Genomic DNA, 23,452 nt, shown 5'->3' on the forward strand with positions numbered 1-23,452 from the left:
ACAGTTCCAATATCATTCATGTATAGCATTAATTTGCTGAGCTATAGTTTGATATGGGAAATGCATTAATACATGCATGAATCTTTAGAGGTAGTTTATAAACCAAAAGATATCAACAAGAAATAACATGATGCTGTTATATTCAGTTTTATTTTAAAAAAGCAGTTGAATTTAAGTTGATTTAATCACAGAAGCTAACTAAACTGTATCAATCGTGACATTGTAAAACTTGTATTACATATAATCAAAATTTAGTCAAACAATGAAATGGTTTCTTTGCATGCAAAACTTCAGCTTTGGGGAGGGTGGTGTCTTGCAGCACTGCAAGAAAATCAGAAAGAAAGCTAAAATCTATTTGCATATTTTGTCAGCTCACAGCAGCCGACTTTTCATTTCTGCAATTAATAGCCACCACAGTAGCTCTGATAGTACCCAAAATAGACCACAGTCACTTTTGGAACACCATCCCGTTCAACATTGGATAATTTTTGTCACCCAGCTGAAAACCCTCCTCCTCAAATCTTGTCGGCATCCAAGTCATAATATTGCCTCCCAATGCAAGATGTTACAGCATAAACTGATGTTCACAATTCAGATTTAAAATGGATGAGCAAACAGTTTACTCAGAATGAAAAACTGATATACACAAGTAATAGCATTAATGTTTGCAGGGCCTAAAACTACAGAATAACTCTAAAATGATACTTTTACAAACAATCATGAAATGGTATCCAACAAATCTGGTATTTAAGCATCAGGATACATTTTTGGAAGAAAATAAAAGATCAATGCTGTTCTAAATGTTCCATTTGAATCATTTAAAGCTCTTGCAGTAAGTACTTTTAATCTTCGCCATTATTAAACAAAATAGTCCTCAATTTAAAGGTAAGTATGGCAATATCACAATTTATCCTTTTGCTGACATTGTGACCAAAAACATATTTCACAAATCACTAAACTCATATTGAATTACTTTTCTTTAGTTTAGACATTCAAACACAAACAATGGACACTTTCTCTTTTCACGTACACATACATTTGACCACTGTTAGTAACGATGAGCAAACAATGGTCATACACATGTATTACAGATACGTCTGAAGTGCAGTGAAGACAACCTTAACATTTATACATGGCTCATATGATGGAAATGTTGGTAACATGGTGTCTAGTCTAACTGCATTTAGATCTTTATTTTAGCTTTTAATTAACATTGTCCATATTTACAGGTTAACGTTATTTTCCTAGAAAAGTGTTCCGAGTGAGATATGTATCTGCCATACAAATGTTGTATAAATGTTCCTAATGCAGGCTTCATTTTGTTTTGCATTTTCACAGTTTGAAAGAGGAACTTGTTAATCTGTGTAATTGTGTTAACTTAATCCCAGTCTCCCCTTGTCCAGAACAACAAACCTGTTTGACTCAGGTGGGGAAATGCTTCAGCTGGTGCTCAGTTGGTGCAAGAGGCCAGATGAACTCATGTAAGCACACGATGTTCTCCACCCCTCTGGTTCCTTCATGCTCTGTGGAGCTTCTGCAGCACAGCTCCCTCACTGGTTGGTAGGTGTTCCCCTTAACCCTCCACACTTGTCCTCTGCTGTGTAGCTCCCTCTTTCCTCAATACTTGTTTTGATGCTCATAGTGCCACCGGTTGAAATCGATGTTAAATGCAACAATACTGCCAGAGGCCATACCTGTGATCAGAGTCCTAGAAAAACAGCAAAAGCAAGAAAATCCCAGCGTCAACAAGGATATTATCAACCTAGAAATGTGGAAAGATAGAAAACCACACTTAAAGCTGCATTAACTAAGATTTAGCACAAATTCGGAGAAATTGAGCAAAAGATTCTCTAGAAGCGTTTTCTCCCTGCTGTACTAAACCCTCCCATCCTACTCTATCTTCAGGCCTTGTTTATTTCTTGGCCTCTGTGGCCAGTGTTGTTAAAATCCAGACCGCACTTCTGCCAGGCTGATCTGAGGTTATAGATGTTTTTCAAACCAGTATGGCTCATTTCAGAGACAGACCACAGACCTTAGGTCTAACAGGCAGGTCTGTTAGAAAAACACATCTAACCTCAGATCAGTGCTGTAGCACAGGAACAGTGCGACAAAGAATGAGGCAAAACCAGAGCTAAGATCGATTTGGCATGTTGGAGATGGAGAGCATTAAAGACATCCAAAGGACTAAAATTTGACGCAGATGTGGTTTTTTCCTTACAGATGTGTAAGTAACTAACATGTATATGTTGGCATCATTACCAAGCTAACGTTAGCTTTTCAATTTTGTGCCTTAGTACTGAATTATTCTAGTTGTAATTTGCAGTCATTCCAAATATAGTGTTTTGTTGTCCAATTAGCGGGAACCAGCACATTTTCCTGGATTAACAAGTAAACAAATTTTTGTTCAGTTTCTGTCCAGGCCACACAGTTTGTTTACATCACGTGTAACAGTCCATTGTAGCATTTTAGTGAAAGTAGCATTAAAATTTACGCCATCAACACAACTATAAAAATGGAGAGTTTGTTCAGCTATCAAAGCGCAACATGAAATTTCTCTCAACATATAACTCACGGTTGCCTTGTAATGTTTTTTGTCAAGTAACACAGTGCAACAGTGGCCAGAAAATTACTGTAACAATATTACTGGGAAAAAAGTCTTTTGTATAATTTGCTTGTGTTACCGCTTTAGGTAGGGAAAAATTACCCATGCCACCGTAAACCACGGGCACTATGGGCTATATTTCGTACGTGTTAATATTACTGCTGAGCTGCCAAGTCTGTAGATGGCTCCAGTTACCACATACACTGCCCGGCCCCATTAATAGTCGCACCTGTTCAATTGTATGCACGTCACTGCAACACTTCTGCTTTGACATTGTTTATGAAACTCAATGTTTTTTCTGAAATTGTCAAATGTATAAATTCAATTATGTTTATTAATGAGGTCATAGTTAAAGGTGGTGTTGTACTGGACTGCATTATAATCAGAGGGGTTCCTAATATTCTGACCCTCTCATGTATGTTGCTGGAGAGAACAAAAATATAGAAACACCTCTAAATATAATGTAGTCCATTAGAACACCACCTTTAACTATGGTCTCAATAATAAATAAAATTGAATTTATACATTTGGCAACTTCACCAAAAACAAACATTTTGAGCTTCATGGTATGTTTATGAAGTGTTGCACTGATTTGCGTACAGGTGCTACGGCTAATGGACTGTGGTTGGGGTTGGGCAGTGTATGAGGAACAGAGGGAGCAGAGGAGGGGTTACTACCAGAGCTTGTTTCGATTCTCACTCACCCTCTAATGGCTAAAGATTAGCTAGAGCAGCTTAAAACAAAAACTATTGATTTAATCTTTATGTAGATGATTTTATGTAAAATGTTTTTATAAGCAACAACCCATGTATTAAAATTAGTTCATTGTTAAAGATTATTCTAGTGCAAATGAACAGTTTGTTAATATGTCCCTAGCTGTGAATAAAATGAGAAGAGGAGGTCATCAGGGGCTGTGACAATAAATTACTGGGTTCCTCTGCCAACTGAAGTACACCATTGAGTCCCAGCGTGTCTCTGCAGCCCCTTTGCCCTCTTGTCCATGGCTGACTGGTATGTAGGAAAAGCAGCTGATTTCACAGGGTTGTCTTGTACTGCTACACCCCAAGGGCTTAAATGCTCAAGCACAATGAACAGAGCTGCAGCAGAATGCCTCCCTGTAAGTGGAATAACGAAGCACAGCTCACTTGTTTTACCTAACGCCAACTTTTTAAGGAAGGAGAGTGACTGGTGTAATTTATCATTTAGTTTAAATCAAAAAAAAAAAAAAAAAGATCTATTAACAAACTTCATCCCTTTTAACAGCTTCTGCTTACAGTACCTTAACTGGTTATCCAGTTATGCATGGGGATAAAATTCTATGGAACTAAATCACTGCCAAAACATCTGAGGGCGCACGAAACACATTTTGTTTGCAAGTCAACATTTGAGAGCATGCAGGCACAGATTTTTTTAAGTGCAGAATCATATTTGAAACTGCACAAACAAGTTGTGAACACTTCATTTTGCAAATCAGAATTTGAGCGCATGCAGGCATGGATTTGTAAGAGCAGAGAGAATTGTCAGCATAACAGAGGATTACCTTGCTCTTAAATTTGTTTCTGCTCTTACAAATGCCTGCACAAACTTGCATTCTCATTTGCAAACTGAACAGCGCTCACAACTTTTGTGTATTTTCAAAACTCTTGGCACTGAGACTTTCACACAAGTCCCATTGAAGAAATCTGAGAACGCAGACTTGGAAACGAGTGCAGACAAAGCTGAGATTATGTACTCAAATCTGATTCTGCTCTTAACAAAGCTCTGCCTGCGTGCTCTCAAATGCTGAGTTGCAAAGTGTGCAGCGTTCAAACGGTGATTAGGGCATCCTCAAGTGTTTTTGCAGGGATTTAATGTCCATAAAATTCTCTCATAACAAATACACATTTTGTAATGACATAGTCATTATAAAGGTGTTGAAGAAAAAAATAACTTCTGCATGTCTCATGAAGGCCACACATGCTTGTTCATCAAGCTACAAATAAAATCATGACTTACAAATGTCAAAGGTTGGATGCACATATCGCCTGACACACAGATCACATTAGGCTTGCCTGCCAGTATTTTCTCCTCACAGATTCACAACTGTATGCTGTGTTTAAGGATTGGTGGAAAACACAATGTTTAGCTTTTCTAAAGAGATCAAATTGCTCATCACTTCTTGATTTGATTCCAGTGTCATGTAGCTTTATCTTCTTTTTAATCAGAACATGTTTGTATCGCATTATAAACATTCACACAATGATGACGAAAGGCTGACACACAACGGCGCTAGTCAAGCCACCGGGAGCAATTCGGGGTTCAGTGTCTTGCTCGGGGACACTTAGGCATGCGGGGAGACCAGGAGTCGAACCACGTCAGGAGACAACTGCCCTACCTCGTGTGAGCCACAGCCACAAGGTAAAAAATATTATGAAAACTTTGCACATGTGTAACATGATCCACATGTGTCAGGTGACCTGTGCATCCACAACTAACAATCTATAAATATATTTTAAATAACTGCACGCAGAAAATCGTTTTTACACATTTGTACATCTTGATCCGGAGCTCATAATTACCAGATCTTTTTCTCATAATTATGGAATAATGCAGGGGTTGGAATGCTGCAAAACAGTTTTTAGCAGTTTTAAGTATGTTGAATGAACTATTATCAGTTCATGTTTGCTGTGTGCTATTGTATGTACTGACAGAATTGAGTTAATAAGGAAGAAATCTTAAAAACCCAATGTTTCTCAAGTCCAACTCCTGCTCAATACATGTAGTGAGTTACTTTAGGTAGCAACTTTGAGGTCTATTGTAGCCTACATTTGTTTATATTTTGGAACACTAAGTATGCCAAATTAGCTATTAACTCGCAACATCTACAGTGTTCCAACCCCTGTATTATCTCATACAGTAATTATGAGAAAAAGATCTCATAATTAAGGGATAAGATCCCCCAATTTTATTTTCTATAGTGACTGCAATGCAGTTCTGTTGTGGTTATTATGAGAGATGCACACAAATCATTTTTACCCATTTGTACAATACTAGGTGAGAGAGAAACGGTATTTAAATTTTCTGTATGTCCTGCACATATGGTGAATTGACAATAAAATCCTTGAACCTGAGTTTTTTGTAGATCAGACATACTGTACATTTGTGGCCTCCATGAGAGTATGCACAAATCATTTTTTCACACATTTGTAATCTTCACTGTATTTGTAAATCACCAAATACTCGTGTGGCTAGTTAACAGAGAATTTTACCTCCATAGTCATGGCGCAGAATTAATTTAAGAACTAGGCTTTTGTTTTGGCCCAGAATGTAAGAGCTGAGGGGGATTTGGCCAGTGGCTATGAAAAGCAGCTTGAATGTTCACTTTCTAACCTCTGACTGCCAGGGTCACATGATGACGTCAGGCTTATTGCCCCAGAGTGAACATTGTCGCCTCTGTGCCACCATGTAGGCACCCATTATGACTTCTGACCAATCTTGCAGAATTTAAACACAGAGAGGAAAAAAATGCTGCTGACCTGCCAACAGATTTGTACAGTACATACCTGTGCTCGCTGTTGCCTATTTATCTAAAAGGAGTGCATTACCAGAAGATGCCCCAGTAATGGAAACTATGTAAGATGGCTCTCTGCAAAACACTCTCGCAGTGGCCTACTCTCCCGTTACTACTGCACCAGTGCTTGCTCTCACCTTTGATCATGTGATAGGTCCATGGCTCGGACGCCAGCATCACAACCTGGGTAGATGTAGAGCTGTTTGAAGTCACAGGCCTGCCACACCTCCACCACACCATTATCCCCACCTGTCACCAGGTTGTGGCCATCGCTGCTCAGGAGAATTGCCTACAGGAAGGATAGAGGGGGAATCGGGAGTCAACTTTTATGTACACTTCTAGGGAGTGGTTTTCTTGCTGCAGCAAGTAAAAGATATCAATGAATTTGAGATTATGTACACAACTCGATGACCAACATTTGTGATATAGTATGAGAATGACACAAAGCACCAATGTTTAATTAAACTTTTGTGTACAAATTTAAGATGGATTATTCATACTGTTTTACTAAGCATATCTGTACAATCATACCTCCAAATCCTGACAGGAGAATATATGTTTTGGACTATATAGTATAATCCTTGGCCTTGCCGGCCTTTTTCCCAACATTTTCACAATGCTTTTTTAACCTCCCAAGTCAGGCAGTAATTAATAAACACCCCGAAGCGCATTGCCATCATCATCATAACCAAATGATAACACTAAGCAATCACTTAATATGCAGTGTTTTAGCGAAATGACTTGGTGTAAGAGGCAAGTCTTTCATGGAATATAGTGGTGTCAGTCAGCTTACCCTGGTGGAATCATTGACCTCCATCTGTGCCAGCAGTTTTCCATTAATGCTGAAGTTGCAGAAACGGCCCCTCTCATAATAGATGATACAGTGGCCCTCGCTGGACACTGAGATGAGCCGTGGGCATTGATAGTGGTCTGGCCCCTCCAGAGCCCGCAGCAGATCCCCTGTGATGGTGTGGACCAGACATGGACCCTCTACCAAAATGAAACACACATACCTTTTGACATAGAGTACTAACCTGTAGTACCGTATGTCAGCTCAAAGCATAAGTGTCCCTGACTTCATCTTTCCTTTTGATGACAATGACATGGAAAGCAAAAACAGAAGCACACTGACCTTTGGCTCCGCTGATGACTAGGCCCAACTCTGCACAGACTGACACACATACAACCTCCTGGTCATGACCTGTCAGAACCGCTCGTGGTGCTGGGTAGTCACCTCAAAAACAACAGATACATACTATCATTAAAAACATGGCTTGACTGATTCAATATAATGTCTGAAACTGAAAACATCACTAAAGAGCATGAATACCTGAGGGGCATACTGACTGGTAATCTTAATTAACTGGTCAGTATGCTGCATTCCTGAATAGGGATTTCTGTATAACCAACAAATCTTCATTAGGCAATAAAATCACAGTAACACAAGCACGGTGATTGTGGCACGTTTGCTAGCAGGGAGATCCCTTAGAATTGTCATGTAAATGTAGGGATGTTGAACGGTGGCAGCCTAGCCACATGATTTCATCCCACGTGTCACATGATTGATGATGGCCAGGGGAGAGGTTAGTGAGGGGAGTTTCATGGCACCTGGAGTCACCAGAATGGTGCCTGAAGCTTGAAAGTGCTAGATTTACTGAAATGCACTGATCACCAATACAAAAACCTTCATCCTTTCCTTGAACACTGCTGTGGGAGTTACTTTTCTTTTCATTATTTAGTCAATAATTTTGATAAAAGGAGCATACAAAGCATTGATGCCATTGAATTAATTAATAAATCAATGTAATTGTTGAAAATGACATATTTAACAACAAGTGAGGGATTGCAGAGCAAATGTAGCCAATGAAGCAGAGGAATGGTGTAAAATTAATATTTAGATAAAAATGGGACCATGAATGCGGAGCCATAGATAATACTTTAGCCTTCTACATTTTAAATTATTATTTTGAATGTGATTTTAACATTTTATATTAAATTTTTTTAAATAACATTATTCTACTCCTAACTGTGGGGGCCCTAATATTTGTGGGTTGTTATAAATGTCACCTTTTAGCTCAGTAGTGATGGCAAACTGAGCAAACTCTGAATATTCTATTTGGAGCTGCTGCTGTCCATGTGCAACTCAAAGTTCAGCCAATTCGGTGAAAGTTTCTCTATCTACCTAGATGACAGTAACATCCTGATAGATGACATGGACATGTGTCAGACCTCTCTCGTCTCGTATCCACTTTACCCCACCATCACCTCCTCCTCCAGCTTGACATATCACCACTGCAGCTATAGCGGTCGGGTCAGTGAGCTGGACTGTGATCGATGCAGCACGGCCCCTTAGAGACTAGGACCTGAGCAGAGCTGTCAGTCCAAGCACCTGCTGCTGAGGGGGGCTGAATAGGACAAGTGTCAGAAAAAGCCTCCAAGGGGAAAAAGGGACCTAGTGCAGCTCACCTACCCGACAAAAGATTCAGTCACCTTGTAGCACACACCCCCAACCCTGTCTGAGCCCTTGGGACAAGCTGGATTCAGCCACCACAATTACCTGGTGCAAATATCCCCTCACACCAGTATGATGGGCTGAGTCTGAGCGGCAGGGCCATGACTGAGCTGCAAGTTATTTTAATTATTACACATTTAAAACCCATGGACCATTTTGGGGCACAGGTGAAGGACTATAGTGCTCTGTGTGCTTCAACACATTAACATAAGGGCTTTAGGTGTGAAGATATGAAAAGGTGGCAGTGGTTTTATTCCTAAAGGTCATTGCAAATTCCTGCCATCTATATTTTAACATGACTGGATAGGATAGAGAGATTTGTATATAGCAGTATGAAGCATAGAGCATGCAACATTTTTAGCTGACTCAAAATCAATTTCCACTGCACTACCCCTGTTTCTTCACAAACAAACTTCAGGTTCCCACACATCTAGCGCTCTGCATTCTTTAACCATGGTAGATTATTTTACAGTATACTGATGAAATATTGATGAGATGGAGAATGACTTGATTGAGTGAAAACATCCTGTTTTTTTGTTTCAAGAGATAATGTAGTTTCCTTCTCGTTTGTCTGTTGAAAATGCACTGTATATCAGGGGAGTACTGTTTTCCTGCTGCAGTAACACAAGTGCTATTGCCCCTTGCTAATTGGAGGCAACCAAGCTGAAATTCTTAATTAACTGTCGGAGCCTCAGTGAAGTTAATTAGAGAACACTCTCAATAATCCAAAGCTCCTAGAATCTGTGCCAAATGGATCTTCTAGTGTGCACACTCGCATTGCATTGTCACCCAGAAAGAAAATAAAAACATGCTGTCTCCCTCGTCTTCACTTTTTCCATTCCACACCATATATGGCGCTCATTATTGTACAGTAATGTGACAGCTGCTTCATCTGTCCTGATGGATTGTTTTGAACACAGATGATCAGTGAGAACGAGCAACTAAACCTGATTAGGAGCAGAAGTCACACACTGGGATCAGCCATTTGGAATGGCAAGAAATCTCAAATCTTGAAAGCAGCACAGCTCAACATGATAAATCAAGCTAAGATAAATGATCCTCTCCCTGTCTCCACATTATGTGATTTCTAGAGCAGGGTGCCTTTTTCCAGTGTTGATCAAAGACTTGTTTCCTATTCCTATATTTCACAGGAGAAATACTGAACAGTATAAAAAGATTTCTGTAACTTGTTCGAAGGGCAACGCTACTTTGTGTTCAACGTGTGTGCACAACATACTGTATGTGTACTCACTGTTACTGGGGTTGTCGCCGATAATATGGTGCCGTCCACTCCAGTACCAGAGCAGCAGGGTAGCATCCCTGGATCCAGAGATGATGTAGCAGTCTCCTCCGATGTAAGACTCTGACCTGGCCAGACATGTCACCACATCCCAGTGTCCAAAAACAATCTGGCTCAGTTTACCTAAAGAGGATATAGATAGGTAGTGGCAAAAATTGCTTGTAATAGCTTGAAATGCAAAACTTTGTTGACTCTAGTAAAATGAGTATTATATCAATTAATGAATACATTTTTTCATTTCTTTTGTGACCTCAGAATCAACCCCCATAGGGGAAGACATAAACCCCAAGTTTAGAATCAAAAGATTAAATGGGGGCCCTTTGGGCTTCAGTGAAAATCATTTATATTTTAGTCAGAATTATCATTTTCCCACTGAACTGCATTCAGTGGAAAGGTACTTATCACTGAGATCCGGTGACTACAGTTTAGTCATCCATTTTTCTACAAGGCTTGTCAGGAGAGAGCAGCAATGATACTGTATTATTCCCATCAAAACATTCAGTCCTCCACACATCAGTGCACACCTATATAGGAAATAGAGTTTACACTGTAACCTACCTGTCTCGGAGGAGTACACACGAAAGCTCTTGTCCCAGAAGCCACACACCAGGATGTAGCGGTTGTCAGCTGTCACCACGAAACAATGTGTGGTGATTTGGATGCTCTGGTCCACCAGGTCTGTGATCTGACGCTTGTTGCTTCCAGTATTATTGGCTGTGGATAAAAAGGAAAAACAGAACACAGGCCAATACTTGAGGTGTTACAAGTAATTTTTATGTGATTAATTAAGACCCTTAGAGCTAAAACAAATATAAAAGTCAACCATGAATTGTCTAATTGAATGCTGCATTTTCCATTCAAATCAATGAAGCTTACTCACCAACCAGAGAATCCATCTCTATGGGCAAGTGATGGGCCTGCTCCAGAGAGTAGCCTGGTGCTCCTCGGAGACCTGGATTCAGACAGGAATACATAAGGGAAGGAATGATTCAGGCTATTTCTAACCAATGCACATGTGCATTCTTAAATACACACTTGTTTTATTTTCAGAGCCAAATCAATTCATAATCTCTTCCAGGGAATGGAAGTATTGCAGGCCCATCAGAAAAATTTCCATCTGTCTTACTGCCCTCCCCTCCAGTGTGTGAAACTGGATGTAGATACTTTATCCATGTAAGGAACTATCTGGAGTCAGTTATGAAACAGCAACATGCTTGAAAATATGGAGGCCTTGTTATCATCATTACTCTGAAAAGCCAAACCACATTTCCCTCCTCTTCAACAAGATGGCAAGGGTTCATTAGTGTGGGAACAGCCACGCAGTGCAGACTCTTTGGTCCTGAGCTCAGGGTGTTTCTACAGTGACAGATGGGGATGTGTGAGGAGAATGTGGTGCAGTTGTGGTTTAATTTATAAGTAACCATTGCTTTGGCCTTCTGACCCTAAGGTGAGGCTGATTTTCAAGCATGGATTCTGTGGGTAATGTTGTTCACACACGTCTCAAATGGAACATGTGGAAACACTCATGGTCAGCTTACCTGGGAGGTGCTAGCCTCTCACACAGCCAGCTGGCTACAGCTCTATTAAGAGCAGTGGGCAGGCTTGTGTGTGATGAATTGATTTTACAGGACTGCTGCTGTGGTAGGCATCACATGTGTGGCATGGCACTTTTTTTTTTTTTTTTTAACAAGGACTCATGTATGTGTATGTTTGTACATATGACCTCCCATGTGAGCAGAGCACAACTCACCAACAGTATTGTGCCATCGGATGTGTATGTTTGTACATATCACCTCCCATGTGAGCAGAGCACAACTCACCAACAGTATTGTGCCATCGGTTGACAGCAAATAGACGGCTGCAAGTGACGGTAACCACTGCAGGTATGGTAAGATGGGGCAAGGTGTTGGCAGCCACATGGGTTACCGGTGAATTGGAGGGAAACTTCAACACCATGATGACATCCTGCTGCATCTGATCCTTAAACATGAGAGGACTCTGTGGAAGGAAACACTATTGAGTAGAAGAGAGAAAAAGACGGTGTGTGGGAAAAGGATGAAGGGGTGTGATGATAGGAGAGGAGGAGTACAAGGAAAGAGAAACAGGAAGGGGAAGGGCCAGGAAGGCAGGCGATGAGAAGATGAAAAATGGTTATGAAAAGATGGGAGAAGAAGAATGGAAAGAGGCAATTAGTGTGAAGGTTGGAGGAAAAACTAGGTTCAGACAGAGGAGAGCTTTATGCACTGCCCCCACCAGACAGTACAGACAGACAAAGGTAAGACATGGACAATGGAGTAGGTTGTACATATAGTATGAAGTGGAGCATTCATGATACACATTAGAAAGATTCATTTTGGTCCACAAAGAAGAAACATTAAATAGATTGCATCTGTTTTTCCGTTTTTGAAAATGTGTAAACCGCATGTACATGTGTGGTAGGAATAAATCATAATACTGACAGTACTCTGAATTCTGAACCAGATTTGACTTTAACCCTTATTGGAGGTTTTTGACAGAAGTGGATGAAAACATTGCAAAAGTAAAAAACTAAACTAAAACGTTTCAATGGGATCTTTCTTACAACGTTTTGTGTAGGAAAAAAGAAACAGAGGGATCCATGCAGGGATAACGAGGGTTAGGCTGACTATTACATGGATTAAACAGGGAAGAGCAGCTTACAGCATAGGGAGGGAAGCCACTACGCCAGTAGGGAGCACTCTTCCCTTTACACCACAGTGTTAGTAGGCAGTAACAGCTTTAAAATAGCGCAGACAACTGCCACTGAAAATTTGTTGTTATATTGCGGGTCTGTGACCTACATGAAGTAAAATTTCTGAAATATTTATCATTTGTTATAACAGAGTAGAGTGAATGAAATATATTGAAGTGAGAAATCAGGGACATCTATCTCAGCCTCGTGTCTACCTACAAACACAAGCATAGTAACACACACCACGCAGGCTTACACGGTCCATACATCTTGCCTCACACACCACTACCAAAGGTGCAGGGAATTTTCCCAGTTTGCTCATTGCTCTCACCAGGTGCATGGCGGAGCTGCGTGGAGGATGTGGCTCAATAAGCAACTGAGATGGCGTCTGTCCAAAGCTCTGGATTTGTGCCTCTGTAGCCTGCGGGAGAGAGAGAGAGGGGAGAAGGAGAGAGAGAGCGGCTGTCACAATCAATATGCATCAAAGTGATGGGTCAATGCGTTACTTGACAATGCAAGCAAATCCTAACTCAGCCATGCCTCTGAGGAAGGGGGGGAGGTAAAGGGAAAGGGGTGCACTCCCAATCTGCCTGGGTGCTCCCCCCTCCCCCCTCTGCTTGCAGAGTCATCCAAGTGTTAGTATGGAAGAGACAAGCCTTTTCCTATTAACATGCTTCAGTTAACCATTCCCATTTCCAGGCACAGGGGCCCCAACTGCACAAACGTTAACCTGGAGTGACATCTAGCTAGGGCTGCAGCAGGCAGGCCCACTTTTAGACGTTACTGTGCTTGAAACAATGGTGAAAAGCATGTGCATGCATACACGTGTATGAAACAACAGCACAAAATCACTCAAGCATACTGTGGCTATTTGGGTATGTATACCTTGACGATGGATGATATATAGGGTATGAACTACAAATCTGAATGCTTCTGACTGAGAAGGGAAAAACTAAAAACAGCACAAATTACACCCTCAGTAGAGGGGAAACAACACTTGAGGAATGAAGTCCTTACTATTATTAGAAAATAACTTCCACTAAAATGGACAAATGTTTTCCTTTGACTCTGAGAGAGAATAAAAAATAAATAAATAAAAAACAAGCAGTAAGAGCTGCTGAGCTTGACTGAAAGTGGGGCACTCCACAGTGGGAGTGATTGATGTGACTGGAGCCACTTCCACCATCAGAGGGGAGCTTGTAGATGTCCGTCAATGCCACTGTGCACAATAGAACATACATCGCTCAGCCTTTCGCCCACCCTTCTGACTGCCTGGATGACTAACCCTCATTTTCCTCCGCCTGTACACACCACTCACTATCAAAAGGACCCATTGGGTAGCACATGCCACAGTGGGAGATGTGGCACAGGAAGTTTGGAGGTGAAACTGAATTAGGACAGGCCACCTGCAAGCCAAACAGTTGCCCCTTGGTCACATCCTGTCTTCCACAGCACCAAAAAAGGTGCTGTCGTACAGCAGTGGAAGGTTCATGTGAGCTAGTAAGCACATTTGACAAGTATTAAGTGTTTCTTTACAGCACAGTCTGTCAAGTAATAAGCAACTGACATTACAGCTTATTACAGTTATTTAAAGTTAGGTTTGGGTTGAGGGTCATAATGCCTGTTCAAATAAAGAAATTTGATACAAAAATTAAGAAAAGGTGAGAGGGCCATGTGGAAAACATCATGCTTCTTTTGATGACTGTTACCAATGAAACAAGGTTGCTGCATGTCCAGTTTTGGTGGTCTTAGTCAACATTAATTTATATTGACTTCAAGCAGTTATTTCCAGGGTACAAGAGGTGGGGGTCTGTGTGTAGGTGTTTTTTGTCAGGTGAAGGGGGTCTGATTTGTTGAAGGTTAACTCAAGAACATGTTCTTCCACTAAATGATCAAAGCTTGTCAATATCTCTCAGGTGCTTCAAAACTAATCTTAATCCTGAGGTATGTCAGAAACGTATCTCTATCTCAGTCTGGGATGGAGAGCACTTAACAAGTTCATTAGTTTAAGTCACTTCAGGCTCTGCTTTTTGGCTGATAACGGAATTATTTCCCCTCCCAGCCACAACTGCCTTGCTTGGGTGAGCAACTACTGTAGCATCCATTATAACACTGTGTTGACCTGTCTGTCTGTCTGTCTTTCTGGCTTTGTTCACATCCGATTTCTGCATGAGGAAAATGCTTCAGAGGTGAGTGGCTGTCTCTCTGTTTGCTGCCTGTTTCCCAAACTGGTGACAGAGCCTCCATGGAGGAGGGTCACTTTTGCAGCATCCTCCAGCGCACCCATGCAATGCAGCAACACAACAGCTCTGTCAGACAGAATGCAGACACGACCTTGTGCTGACCCGCTAAGCAGTGTGGGATCATGCTGAGTCATGACACCTGAGATCAGCAATGGCAACTACAAATATGAAGCTGCTCCACCTTTCACCCTTTGACAGATGCTGTAGACAACAGACAGCAAAGTACTTCTTGCTTTCAAGTAGTGTAAACAGAACAAAAACAGCACAGAAATCATTCAGGCAACATTCAAATACATACAAACAAAGCATTCATGTAACTGTTGTGTAATGACGTCATTTTTTCATAAAATGACATCACTGATGACACTGCTGGCCATTCTTTGCATGCCAGGGAAATTTTTTTAAGATGAGGTTATGTGTATTTATTTGAACCCTTAAGTACTAACAAAGAATTGCCCTGAGGGTGTTTCTTGACTGACAGCTTGGGAGTTAACATGTGCACTATGGTATGTAGGAGCAGAAATGTCTAAGTGATGTCTAATGCAGCTACAGTATCATCAGTGAATGCACACTGAATCCTATATAGTGCTGTATGGAAGCATTTGCAGTATGGAGGGAGTTACTTTTCATTTAGGTCAAGTACTTAAATACTTGTGTCCCATCACCATGACAATATCAAGGTGAAATCAATTTAAAGTGTGTCAGCTGGTTCACTGGCTAGCACTGGCACACTTTTGTTGTCTTTGTTGATTCAGAGGGGGTGGGAGGGGCAGTGGCAGCTGAGGAGGAACACAGTCATACAGATGAATAATTTGTCTGTTTGTTTCTGAGTGACACAGCAGGGTCTGAATCAAGGGGCTGCTGTCATGTTTTCCATAAGAGAAGGCTGTCAAGAGAAGCATCACAGCAAAGTACTGCTGTTCCGGCAGCGTGCCCAGTAGAGCTGTCACCGTGTCCTCAACCGGAGGCCCGGTGGCATGTCAGAGAGTGTGATCATTTCCATCTGACATATGGATGGAAATCATTTCTCATGACCTCTAATTTTCTGACATTTCAAATGCCTTAATTGTTGTGACTAATGCCAGATCTGCAGTTTCACCTGTCAGGCCCAGAATGAATCAATACCCCAGAGGCAATCATCACATTTCAGCGGGCCTTATCGAGACATTCAATGGGCACTTTTCCATGCTCCACCTCACTGCCTCAAACTAGGCTCAGAGGACAGGAAAAGTGGTAAACAGTGACAGGAATAGTGGTACAAAAAAATCCTGCAGGAAATCATCTAATGTACCAAATTATCATAGACTGACTTAAGTCATTTTACAGCAAAGCATCTGTTGTAATCACATAAACTCGAGGGACTACTGTACACTTCATGTTTTTCAGGGATGCAGGAGACTTGAAAAATTATTTTATAATTTCCAATAAACCCTTTTTTCACCTTGTGTATGAAAGAAAATAATTACATTTTAACATCTCTATTTAATAGACTTGTCCATTATGCATTTTGAGGATATTTGTGATTTTTAATATATGAGGTTTAGATATATCTGGTTATACTTTATGTTACAGGGAGAAAAAGAATCCAACAGGAATGAGAAACATGACTGAGGGTATGAAGGCTTGTCTTAATTAGTGCTCATCATACCAACATTACATTACTTGCAATTAGCAGAGCCAATTCCGTTCTTTAGCACAAATAAATTCACATGTCACAATAGCGACTACATCAACTGGGCACAATTAGGGAGTCCGAGTAGCAGGTTTCCCAACTAACTAACAGTACTGTCATCTCTGAGGGTAAGAGCAGGCAGGGTGGAAGACAGCTAAACACTCCTCAACTTGATGTAAAGTGGAAAAAAATGCATCTTCTAAAATCTTTGAAATGATAAAAACCAAACCTTTCACAGTATAATTTGGTAATTAGATCAGCCAAATCTTCTGCAGGGGATTTGCATAGTGGTCACTTGATAAATAAAGGCGCCCCTGGAAGTGACAGTATATAAATGACTTGTTTTGCAGACAGCAGATGGTGGATATCACAGGGAGAGACGAGCTTACACTGAAAGTACCACAATGCATGCCAGCTGCTGTAGTGTCTGGTCCCCTTTCCCCTATATGCAATTAAGCTATTCAAGAGTAGTATGGTTGAGCTAATAGATATTCAGTTTATTAGTTAAGAACAAGAGGATTCACTCTCTCATCTATTGACCGACTGACCTCTAGTGACTGATAAAAGAGCTCAGTCAGATACATTGCTCTGATAAAGGGAAGGGACACACAGTATACTCAACGCCAAAAGGAGAAGAGCACAGAATCCTAATTAAGTTAGGAAAAAGATCTATGAACACTATGGACTGATATTAAAGGATTAAGTTAATTAATAACTCAGGTAATCTCAAAATTACACTAAGCTCCAAGCAAACTCAGTTAGTCAGCAGCTCTCACAGGTTACATCTGCACAATAATTGATTGACTGATGCATGGTTTGAATGCTCCTGGAGCTACAGCACATGCCAGAACAAATAGCGACAGGAAGTTGCGCCTATGGTGAATAATAGGAGAGAGGGAGGGGCTCGGTCACCATAGTGATGTATGTGTGTGCTTTACCTCTCTGAGCGAAGGTTCAGTGATACTGTCCAGGTTGATGGCGCCCTCATAAGTCAGGTAGTGAAAGACGTTGAGGGCACGCACTGCCTCTGGGCCTCGCTGCTTGTAGCCAAAAATAAGGTCAATCCACTGATGCAGCTGACATGACACAAACTCACTTTCAAGGGCCTGTCAGAGGAGTACAGGGCAATTAGAGGTGAGAGGCATACCAGTAGGGCACAGATTGCACTTCCACATAACAAAAACACAGCCTACTTTACAGTACATAGATGACCTATCAGAACGTTAACATCACTTCACCATCAAACATCACAAAGCTAATTACATACAGTGCTATAGGGGAAAATAATTTGCATTCAGTCAAAAAAAACATCCACAAGTATTTAACCTTTTTTACTCCGCATAAAGATTGCAGAAGAAATGCAGAGACAGAAGCTACATTCCCTCCCTGTAATGTAATTGGCTATCTCAGGACAAGCCTTCGATGCCACATTTCTCTTGCTACTTAAAATACCAACCATGTTTGTATGGAGACAAAGAAACTGCTTCAACAGTAAGAGGGATCCAATTAACTGTAAAGCCATCTTCAAGAGCAACATTGATAAATTACTTGTTAGAGTGAAAAAGGAGACCAGATTTATATTGTGGGAGAGTTGGTGAGAGATTTGGGATAAGATTTAAGGCTGATAATTATTATAAATATACCTATGGAGGCCATGCAGTGGCGGTTTGATGTATTGTTCCACAATAAGGCACAATATAATTCCCATGCATGCTGCTGTAAGGCTGTGCTGGAAGAATTTACACTCCTCCCATCACGTCAGAAATAACAGCCATTACCAACAAAGCCTGCTTGAGCACACAGAGGCACAGTTTGCCACAGGGCATATCACTACAATTGAAAGTGGCACATGCAAAGATGGGAAGTGGGAGGAAGAGAGAAGAAGGGAGAAAGAGAAGGAGGGAAGGAAAAAAGAGGGCAAGTGGGAGAGGGGGGAGGCAGCAGAGAGAGTCACTGACAGAAATGAAATAATAGTGGAAGCAGGAGTGTGGGCTAGCTAGGGAACAGAACAAAAGAAAAAAATGGAGGCAGAAGACTATGATTTTCTAGACGTGTAAATATACTGGTCTGCGAATGTAACAATGCAAAGCAGGATCAAACACGTATCCTTCAACACTGAGAAAATATCCACTGTAATCCTTTTTTGAGTCATTCTCTCTCCTTGTTTTGGAGTTGCAGACATGTCCGTAACAACTCCCAGCCTCTCCTTTCTCTCTCTCCTCTTGACTCACCCGCTTCCACCCCTGTTCCTGCCGGTATACAAGCCTGACAGAGTGAGACCAGGCAGCATGGGTAGAGCATGGGGAAAGGTCACCACCGTAAGACCATCCCTGCTCTGTCACTCCAGCTGAAAAGGTCAAGTGTGTTCCCATAGCCTCCTTCTACCTTTGGTCCAACAACACTGTGGCCCCTAACCTCAGGATACATAAAATGCATTTAACTTTAACTCTAATCTTCATAGCAGCATTACTGAAGTTACTTTGCTTTTAAGGAGGAACACACTCATTAAACCTGAATTAAGAAGTGGAGACATAACAGAGAGGACTTTTTCATTACTGAAACTGTAAATTTAACCATTCTTCTAAAATTAAATTCTGTTGTATTTTGTTTGCATAAATGCAAAGAAAGTACAAACTGTCCTTATTTTGTTCTTTAATTTGACTGTGTTCAAAATGCATCTGTGTTGAAAAACCACGTGCACTGTTGTAAGCACATGCGGTGGCTATTCATCATATTATTTATATGAAATTTGTGGTCTCTTTCTTTACATTTAGTGCTGGTGGGGATGATACAGTAGCTGTTGAATTTTTACAGTGAATAATTCCAGATCAAAGAGCGAACAGAGTTTATCTGACAGCAAGATACAGGTCAGATCTCCATTTCTCTCTCTGTGCTACTCCTGAAACCCGCTGAGAGTCGTGGGCCACATGTTGATAGGCTGTCTAATAAATGGGCACACACGGACATTCACACACACATACACATACACACTGCCAAAGTGATGAGGCCTGGCATTACAAAAGGTAACACTATATGGCAAAACTGCCCTCTGTGACATCACTGCGCTCAGAGGTAGAGTTAATACTAAGCAATGCACTTTATTAGGTGGTTCATGAATAAGACGAGCAGATGCACTGGAAGGTTAGAAGGAAAAGTAATGGAGAAACAGATTTATTTGCTGCAATGAGAAGCAAGTAGAAAAACTATAGGAAGATTTATTATCTAAATTATCCTGTATATATCATCTCCGCATAATACATACATAAGTATATACTATGGTATATGTGCTATATGTGTTATACATATACACAGTGTACCATACAGTGTGGGACTAAGACTGATGTCTACTGGAAAGTATAAAATAATTATTTATACATTCTTAATGAAATATTAATAAAGGGAGAATAATTCACATTCCATTCTATTTATCTCAGTAAAAATGCTAAATGATTACTATAGTTTTAGCTTCGAGCAGTGTTACTGCAATATTAATAACTGGCATAGGTTTAATTTTTTTGTAATTAATAATATTCTTATTTCAGAATACATTTTCTTAAGATATTCTTATTTTCTCCAGAGATAATAATAATAACAACTGGGGTAACAATTATGCATGGATACGTTTTGCTAACATAATTCTACCTAGAGATTTTGCCTGAACCTTACCATCCTGTTCATCCTAACAAAATCTTCAGGCTTCTTGGCCCAGGCTGGCAAGTCCACATCACAAACCATGGTCCTGTCATCCCTCATACCCAGATGGTAGCCATTGCTGTTGACAAACATCTCTGGGAGGTAGTAGAACTCAGGAGTCAGTTCCTGTATTTTAAAGGAAGAGAGATGTTCATGTTGTCAATGTAACTAACAAGACAATGTTGAATACCACAGTTTTTCTCTGTTTAATCACCCAACAATTCAGTCAAGTGCGACAAATAACATACACAAGGACAGACAACAAAAAAGAAAAAACAGAAAAAAGGCTTTGTATCGTGCTGAGATTAAGTGAGAATTCAAGGGGAAAGGTAACACAAACAAACTAAACAGCAGGCCACGAGAAGGCGGTGAGAGGTGCTAGTCGGGTTATTCCAGGCAGAGGTGTTAGGTATGTTAAATGAAACTGGAACTGAGTTGGGTTTTTCTCCCTGGTCTCTGAGCTCGTGTGATGGGGTCAGGACCTTGCAGTGGAGAGGAAGTCAGCATGGTAAAGGAGCCCCCAACACAGAGCCTGGCGCGATTCCATACATTGAAAAAGAGAGCAAATATTTACCCGAGTTTGGAGACTTTGAATGCTGCTCCTGAAAGGTTTTCTCCTGTGGTGACTGACCATACTGGCATTTTATTATTTTTAACCCATTAAGAGCACATTATGTATACACCTAACATTAATGGCGACCATTCTACAAAGCATATTACTGTATATGTTTTTAGCTGGACTGCAAGTTGATTTCATGTACATCCTGCACAGATGTGCTTGAGATAGGCAATCCACTAGAGAGAATATGTATAAAGCTACATTTAAAGACTCACAACATTCACATTTGCTTATTTCTTTCATCCAAAAAATACAGCTTCCGCACCGCTCTTTAACAGGTAACTGAAGTTTAGACATCATGCTACCAGTTAAACCAAGAACATTTGGACAGATGGCACTTTCTTTCAGCTGAATTAACATGTAACTAAATAACAGACGAGCTGCCATTTAGTAACGGCCTATTTCAAAAATGTTTAAAATTAAGTTTTAACTTTTACAGCTCAGTGAAATTAAATGTGGCTTCCTGAATGTCAAGGCATCAATTCAAAAACAATGGCACGGAAATATAATGCAAAACTACTGACAATATAATCTCAGAAAATTCTTTAAAAAAAGGTATTTGCCACAAATAATATATATTTTGATATAATTTTTCTGTACCCATTCAGTTCCCTTATACCCCTGAGCATACAGCTAAGAAGGGTCATGTAAGTAAAGCCTCTGCACACTGAGGCGTATGCACATGAGGAATGTGGAACCTCTGCTCTGCCCTCATTAGAAACCATAATGACACCATATCCATATTAACCACACATAGGTTTGTAGTCTATCTCTTAGCCTTAAGATTATAAAGGAGGGTGCAAGCTGGTGCTTTAACTCTGTGTATCATACTTGTTTAATGACTGCAGTGTTTGTAAGATTCACTGGTACTTTTGAGCTTTACACTGCCTATGGGATACATAACATGTAGAGCTTTTAAGCCCCCATAAATCACTGGGCTTTCAGAGAGAGAGTTAGCATGACAGGCTATAGACCATTAACACCGCTGGTCTTCTGTTGGTCACATTTCATCCTCCTCACATGACGGGGAAGGGAGTAAAGTAGGCATTCTTCTCTGTTGCCTTCGGTCTCTCACATACACACAACCACACTTTCCCTCCTCGTTTTTGTTTGAAAACTTCCTGCTGTAACTCACCGCCAAGCCGTTAAAACTGCCAGCTCTGTTTTCAAGCCACCCTCCCATGGCAGCCATTAATTCTGCAACAGCATCGTAATGGGCTAACAAGTCAATCACACAAGTCTCCATTGCTTTACACTGTGTCACCTTAATGACATGTTCGTCAAAATCTGTCACCAGACAAGTGCTGCTGGATTCCTTCAGACAGCATGGTGGCAGTTTGTGTGAGTATGTGTGTATTTATGCCCACTACTGCACAAAAAAGTCTGTTTCCCTTTGCCCATGGGTGGCTGTGCCACTCTGAACATAACTTAACATGCACACATAAATAAATGAGAGGTATGGATGCACATTAATGATGGAGTGAAGGTGAAGCATGGTTGGCACAAGGTTGTTTCCATTTGACTTGCTCTTTTAGGAGGTCACCCCCATCAGGGGTTCAGCCTGCCCCGGTCTTGTTGTCATTACTGCTGGAGGAGGCCGGGGTTAATGAAGGAGAGACCCTGGTAAAAACAAGCTGCCTTTTAATCAGGCCTGATGGCCCGCTTGGTGCACTGGGCTGAAGCCAACCTTAACCCAGACTTGCCGCTCAGTTGCAGATTCTATAATGTGATGGTGCATGACATTTGTGTGTTATACGTTTAGACTCATTATTTTATTTTATTATGGATAGGATTACATATAGCAATGCACTTTTCATACTTTTCTCATATTTCCATTGCGTGTTCAAAATTACAAATATAAAAACCATTTTAAAAACTAGTTTGGTGGGTATGCAAAGAATGAATAAAGAAACAGAAAATTTGATCGTTATAAAATGGATCACAATTAACAATGTTAATAATCTTAATAATCAGTCACTGTACTGACACTGACTCTCAGCTTAGTAACATGCAAGTAACATTAGTAATCCAGCATTATCGCCGGCACTACAATGCCTCTCCAGTTTGATCAGTAGCCATCCTATGTGTGTAAAACAAATGCATGCAGACATACAAGTAGTTGAATGTAGGCTGTATTTGTTAACAGGGTGGCATCTGACTATTCAGCTGTTCACTGGCTTGCAGTTTTCTGTCTCTGCTTCGCATACTGACACCCCCACATCCTGGCAAGTAAAAGCCCTGTCCGTACATAAAAGACTACATTTTAAATAGGTTTTGTCATTAATGCTTTATTAATTGCCTGCGGCTACAGTACCCGATGCAGGGTGTGTTAGAAATATGACACTTTGAGGTCAGTGCGTAATCCTGCTGTATGTTATGCAGTGGGCAAAATGGAGGCGAATCAGCAGGGTTCAGCGTTTTCGGTGACTGCTCTGTGGATTTGCAGAGGGAGGGCTTTGTCTTTCTCTCAGACACAGCCTTTGTTCAAACTCATGAGCGCTTGCATGTACAGACACAAGATGAGTCTACCTCTGAGAGTTTGTTTTCTGCA

The 23,452-nt window shown here is 40.8% G+C and overlaps 1 protein-coding gene across 5 annotated transcripts in view; it reads right to left on the reverse strand.

Moving 5' to 3' along the window:
* Positions 1 to 139: 139 nt before the first annotated feature.
* Positions 140 to 23,452, reverse strand: part of LOC109967493 (neurobeachin-like) — a 193,426-nt gene continuing 170,113 nt past the window's right edge. For 4 of the 5 annotated variants that reach the window (XM_020613099.1, XM_020613097.1, XM_020613101.1 and 1 more), the window contains 11 exons: positions 20,256 to 20,408; positions 17,528 to 17,695; positions 13,006 to 13,095; positions 11,785 to 11,977; positions 10,845 to 10,916; positions 10,523 to 10,678; positions 9,917 to 10,087; positions 7,285 to 7,386; positions 6,946 to 7,142; positions 6,290 to 6,441; positions 140 to 1,708 (listed from right to left, as the gene is read on the reverse strand). In XM_020613099.1, the coding sequence (XP_020468755.1) occupies positions 1,618 to 1,708; positions 6,290 to 6,441; positions 6,946 to 7,142; positions 7,285 to 7,386; positions 9,917 to 10,087; positions 10,523 to 10,678; positions 10,845 to 10,916; positions 11,785 to 11,977; positions 13,006 to 13,095; positions 17,528 to 17,695; positions 20,256 to 20,408 (1,545 nt within the window). In that variant the 3' untranslated portion in view covers positions 140 to 1,617. The remainder of the gene's footprint in view (positions 1,709 to 6,289; positions 6,442 to 6,945; positions 7,143 to 7,284; positions 7,387 to 9,916; positions 10,088 to 10,522; positions 10,679 to 10,844; positions 10,917 to 11,784; positions 11,978 to 13,005; positions 13,096 to 17,527; positions 17,696 to 20,255; positions 20,409 to 23,452) is intronic. The other variant, XM_020613098.1, reaches the window with a different exon arrangement.

Source organism: Monopterus albus, unplaced genomic scaffold (genome assembly GCF_001952655.1).
Source record: "Monopterus albus unplaced genomic scaffold, M_albus_1.0 scaffold130.1, whole genome shotgun sequence".
NCBI classification, from domain to species: Eukaryota; Metazoa; Chordata; class Actinopteri; order Synbranchiformes; family Synbranchidae; genus Monopterus; species Monopterus albus.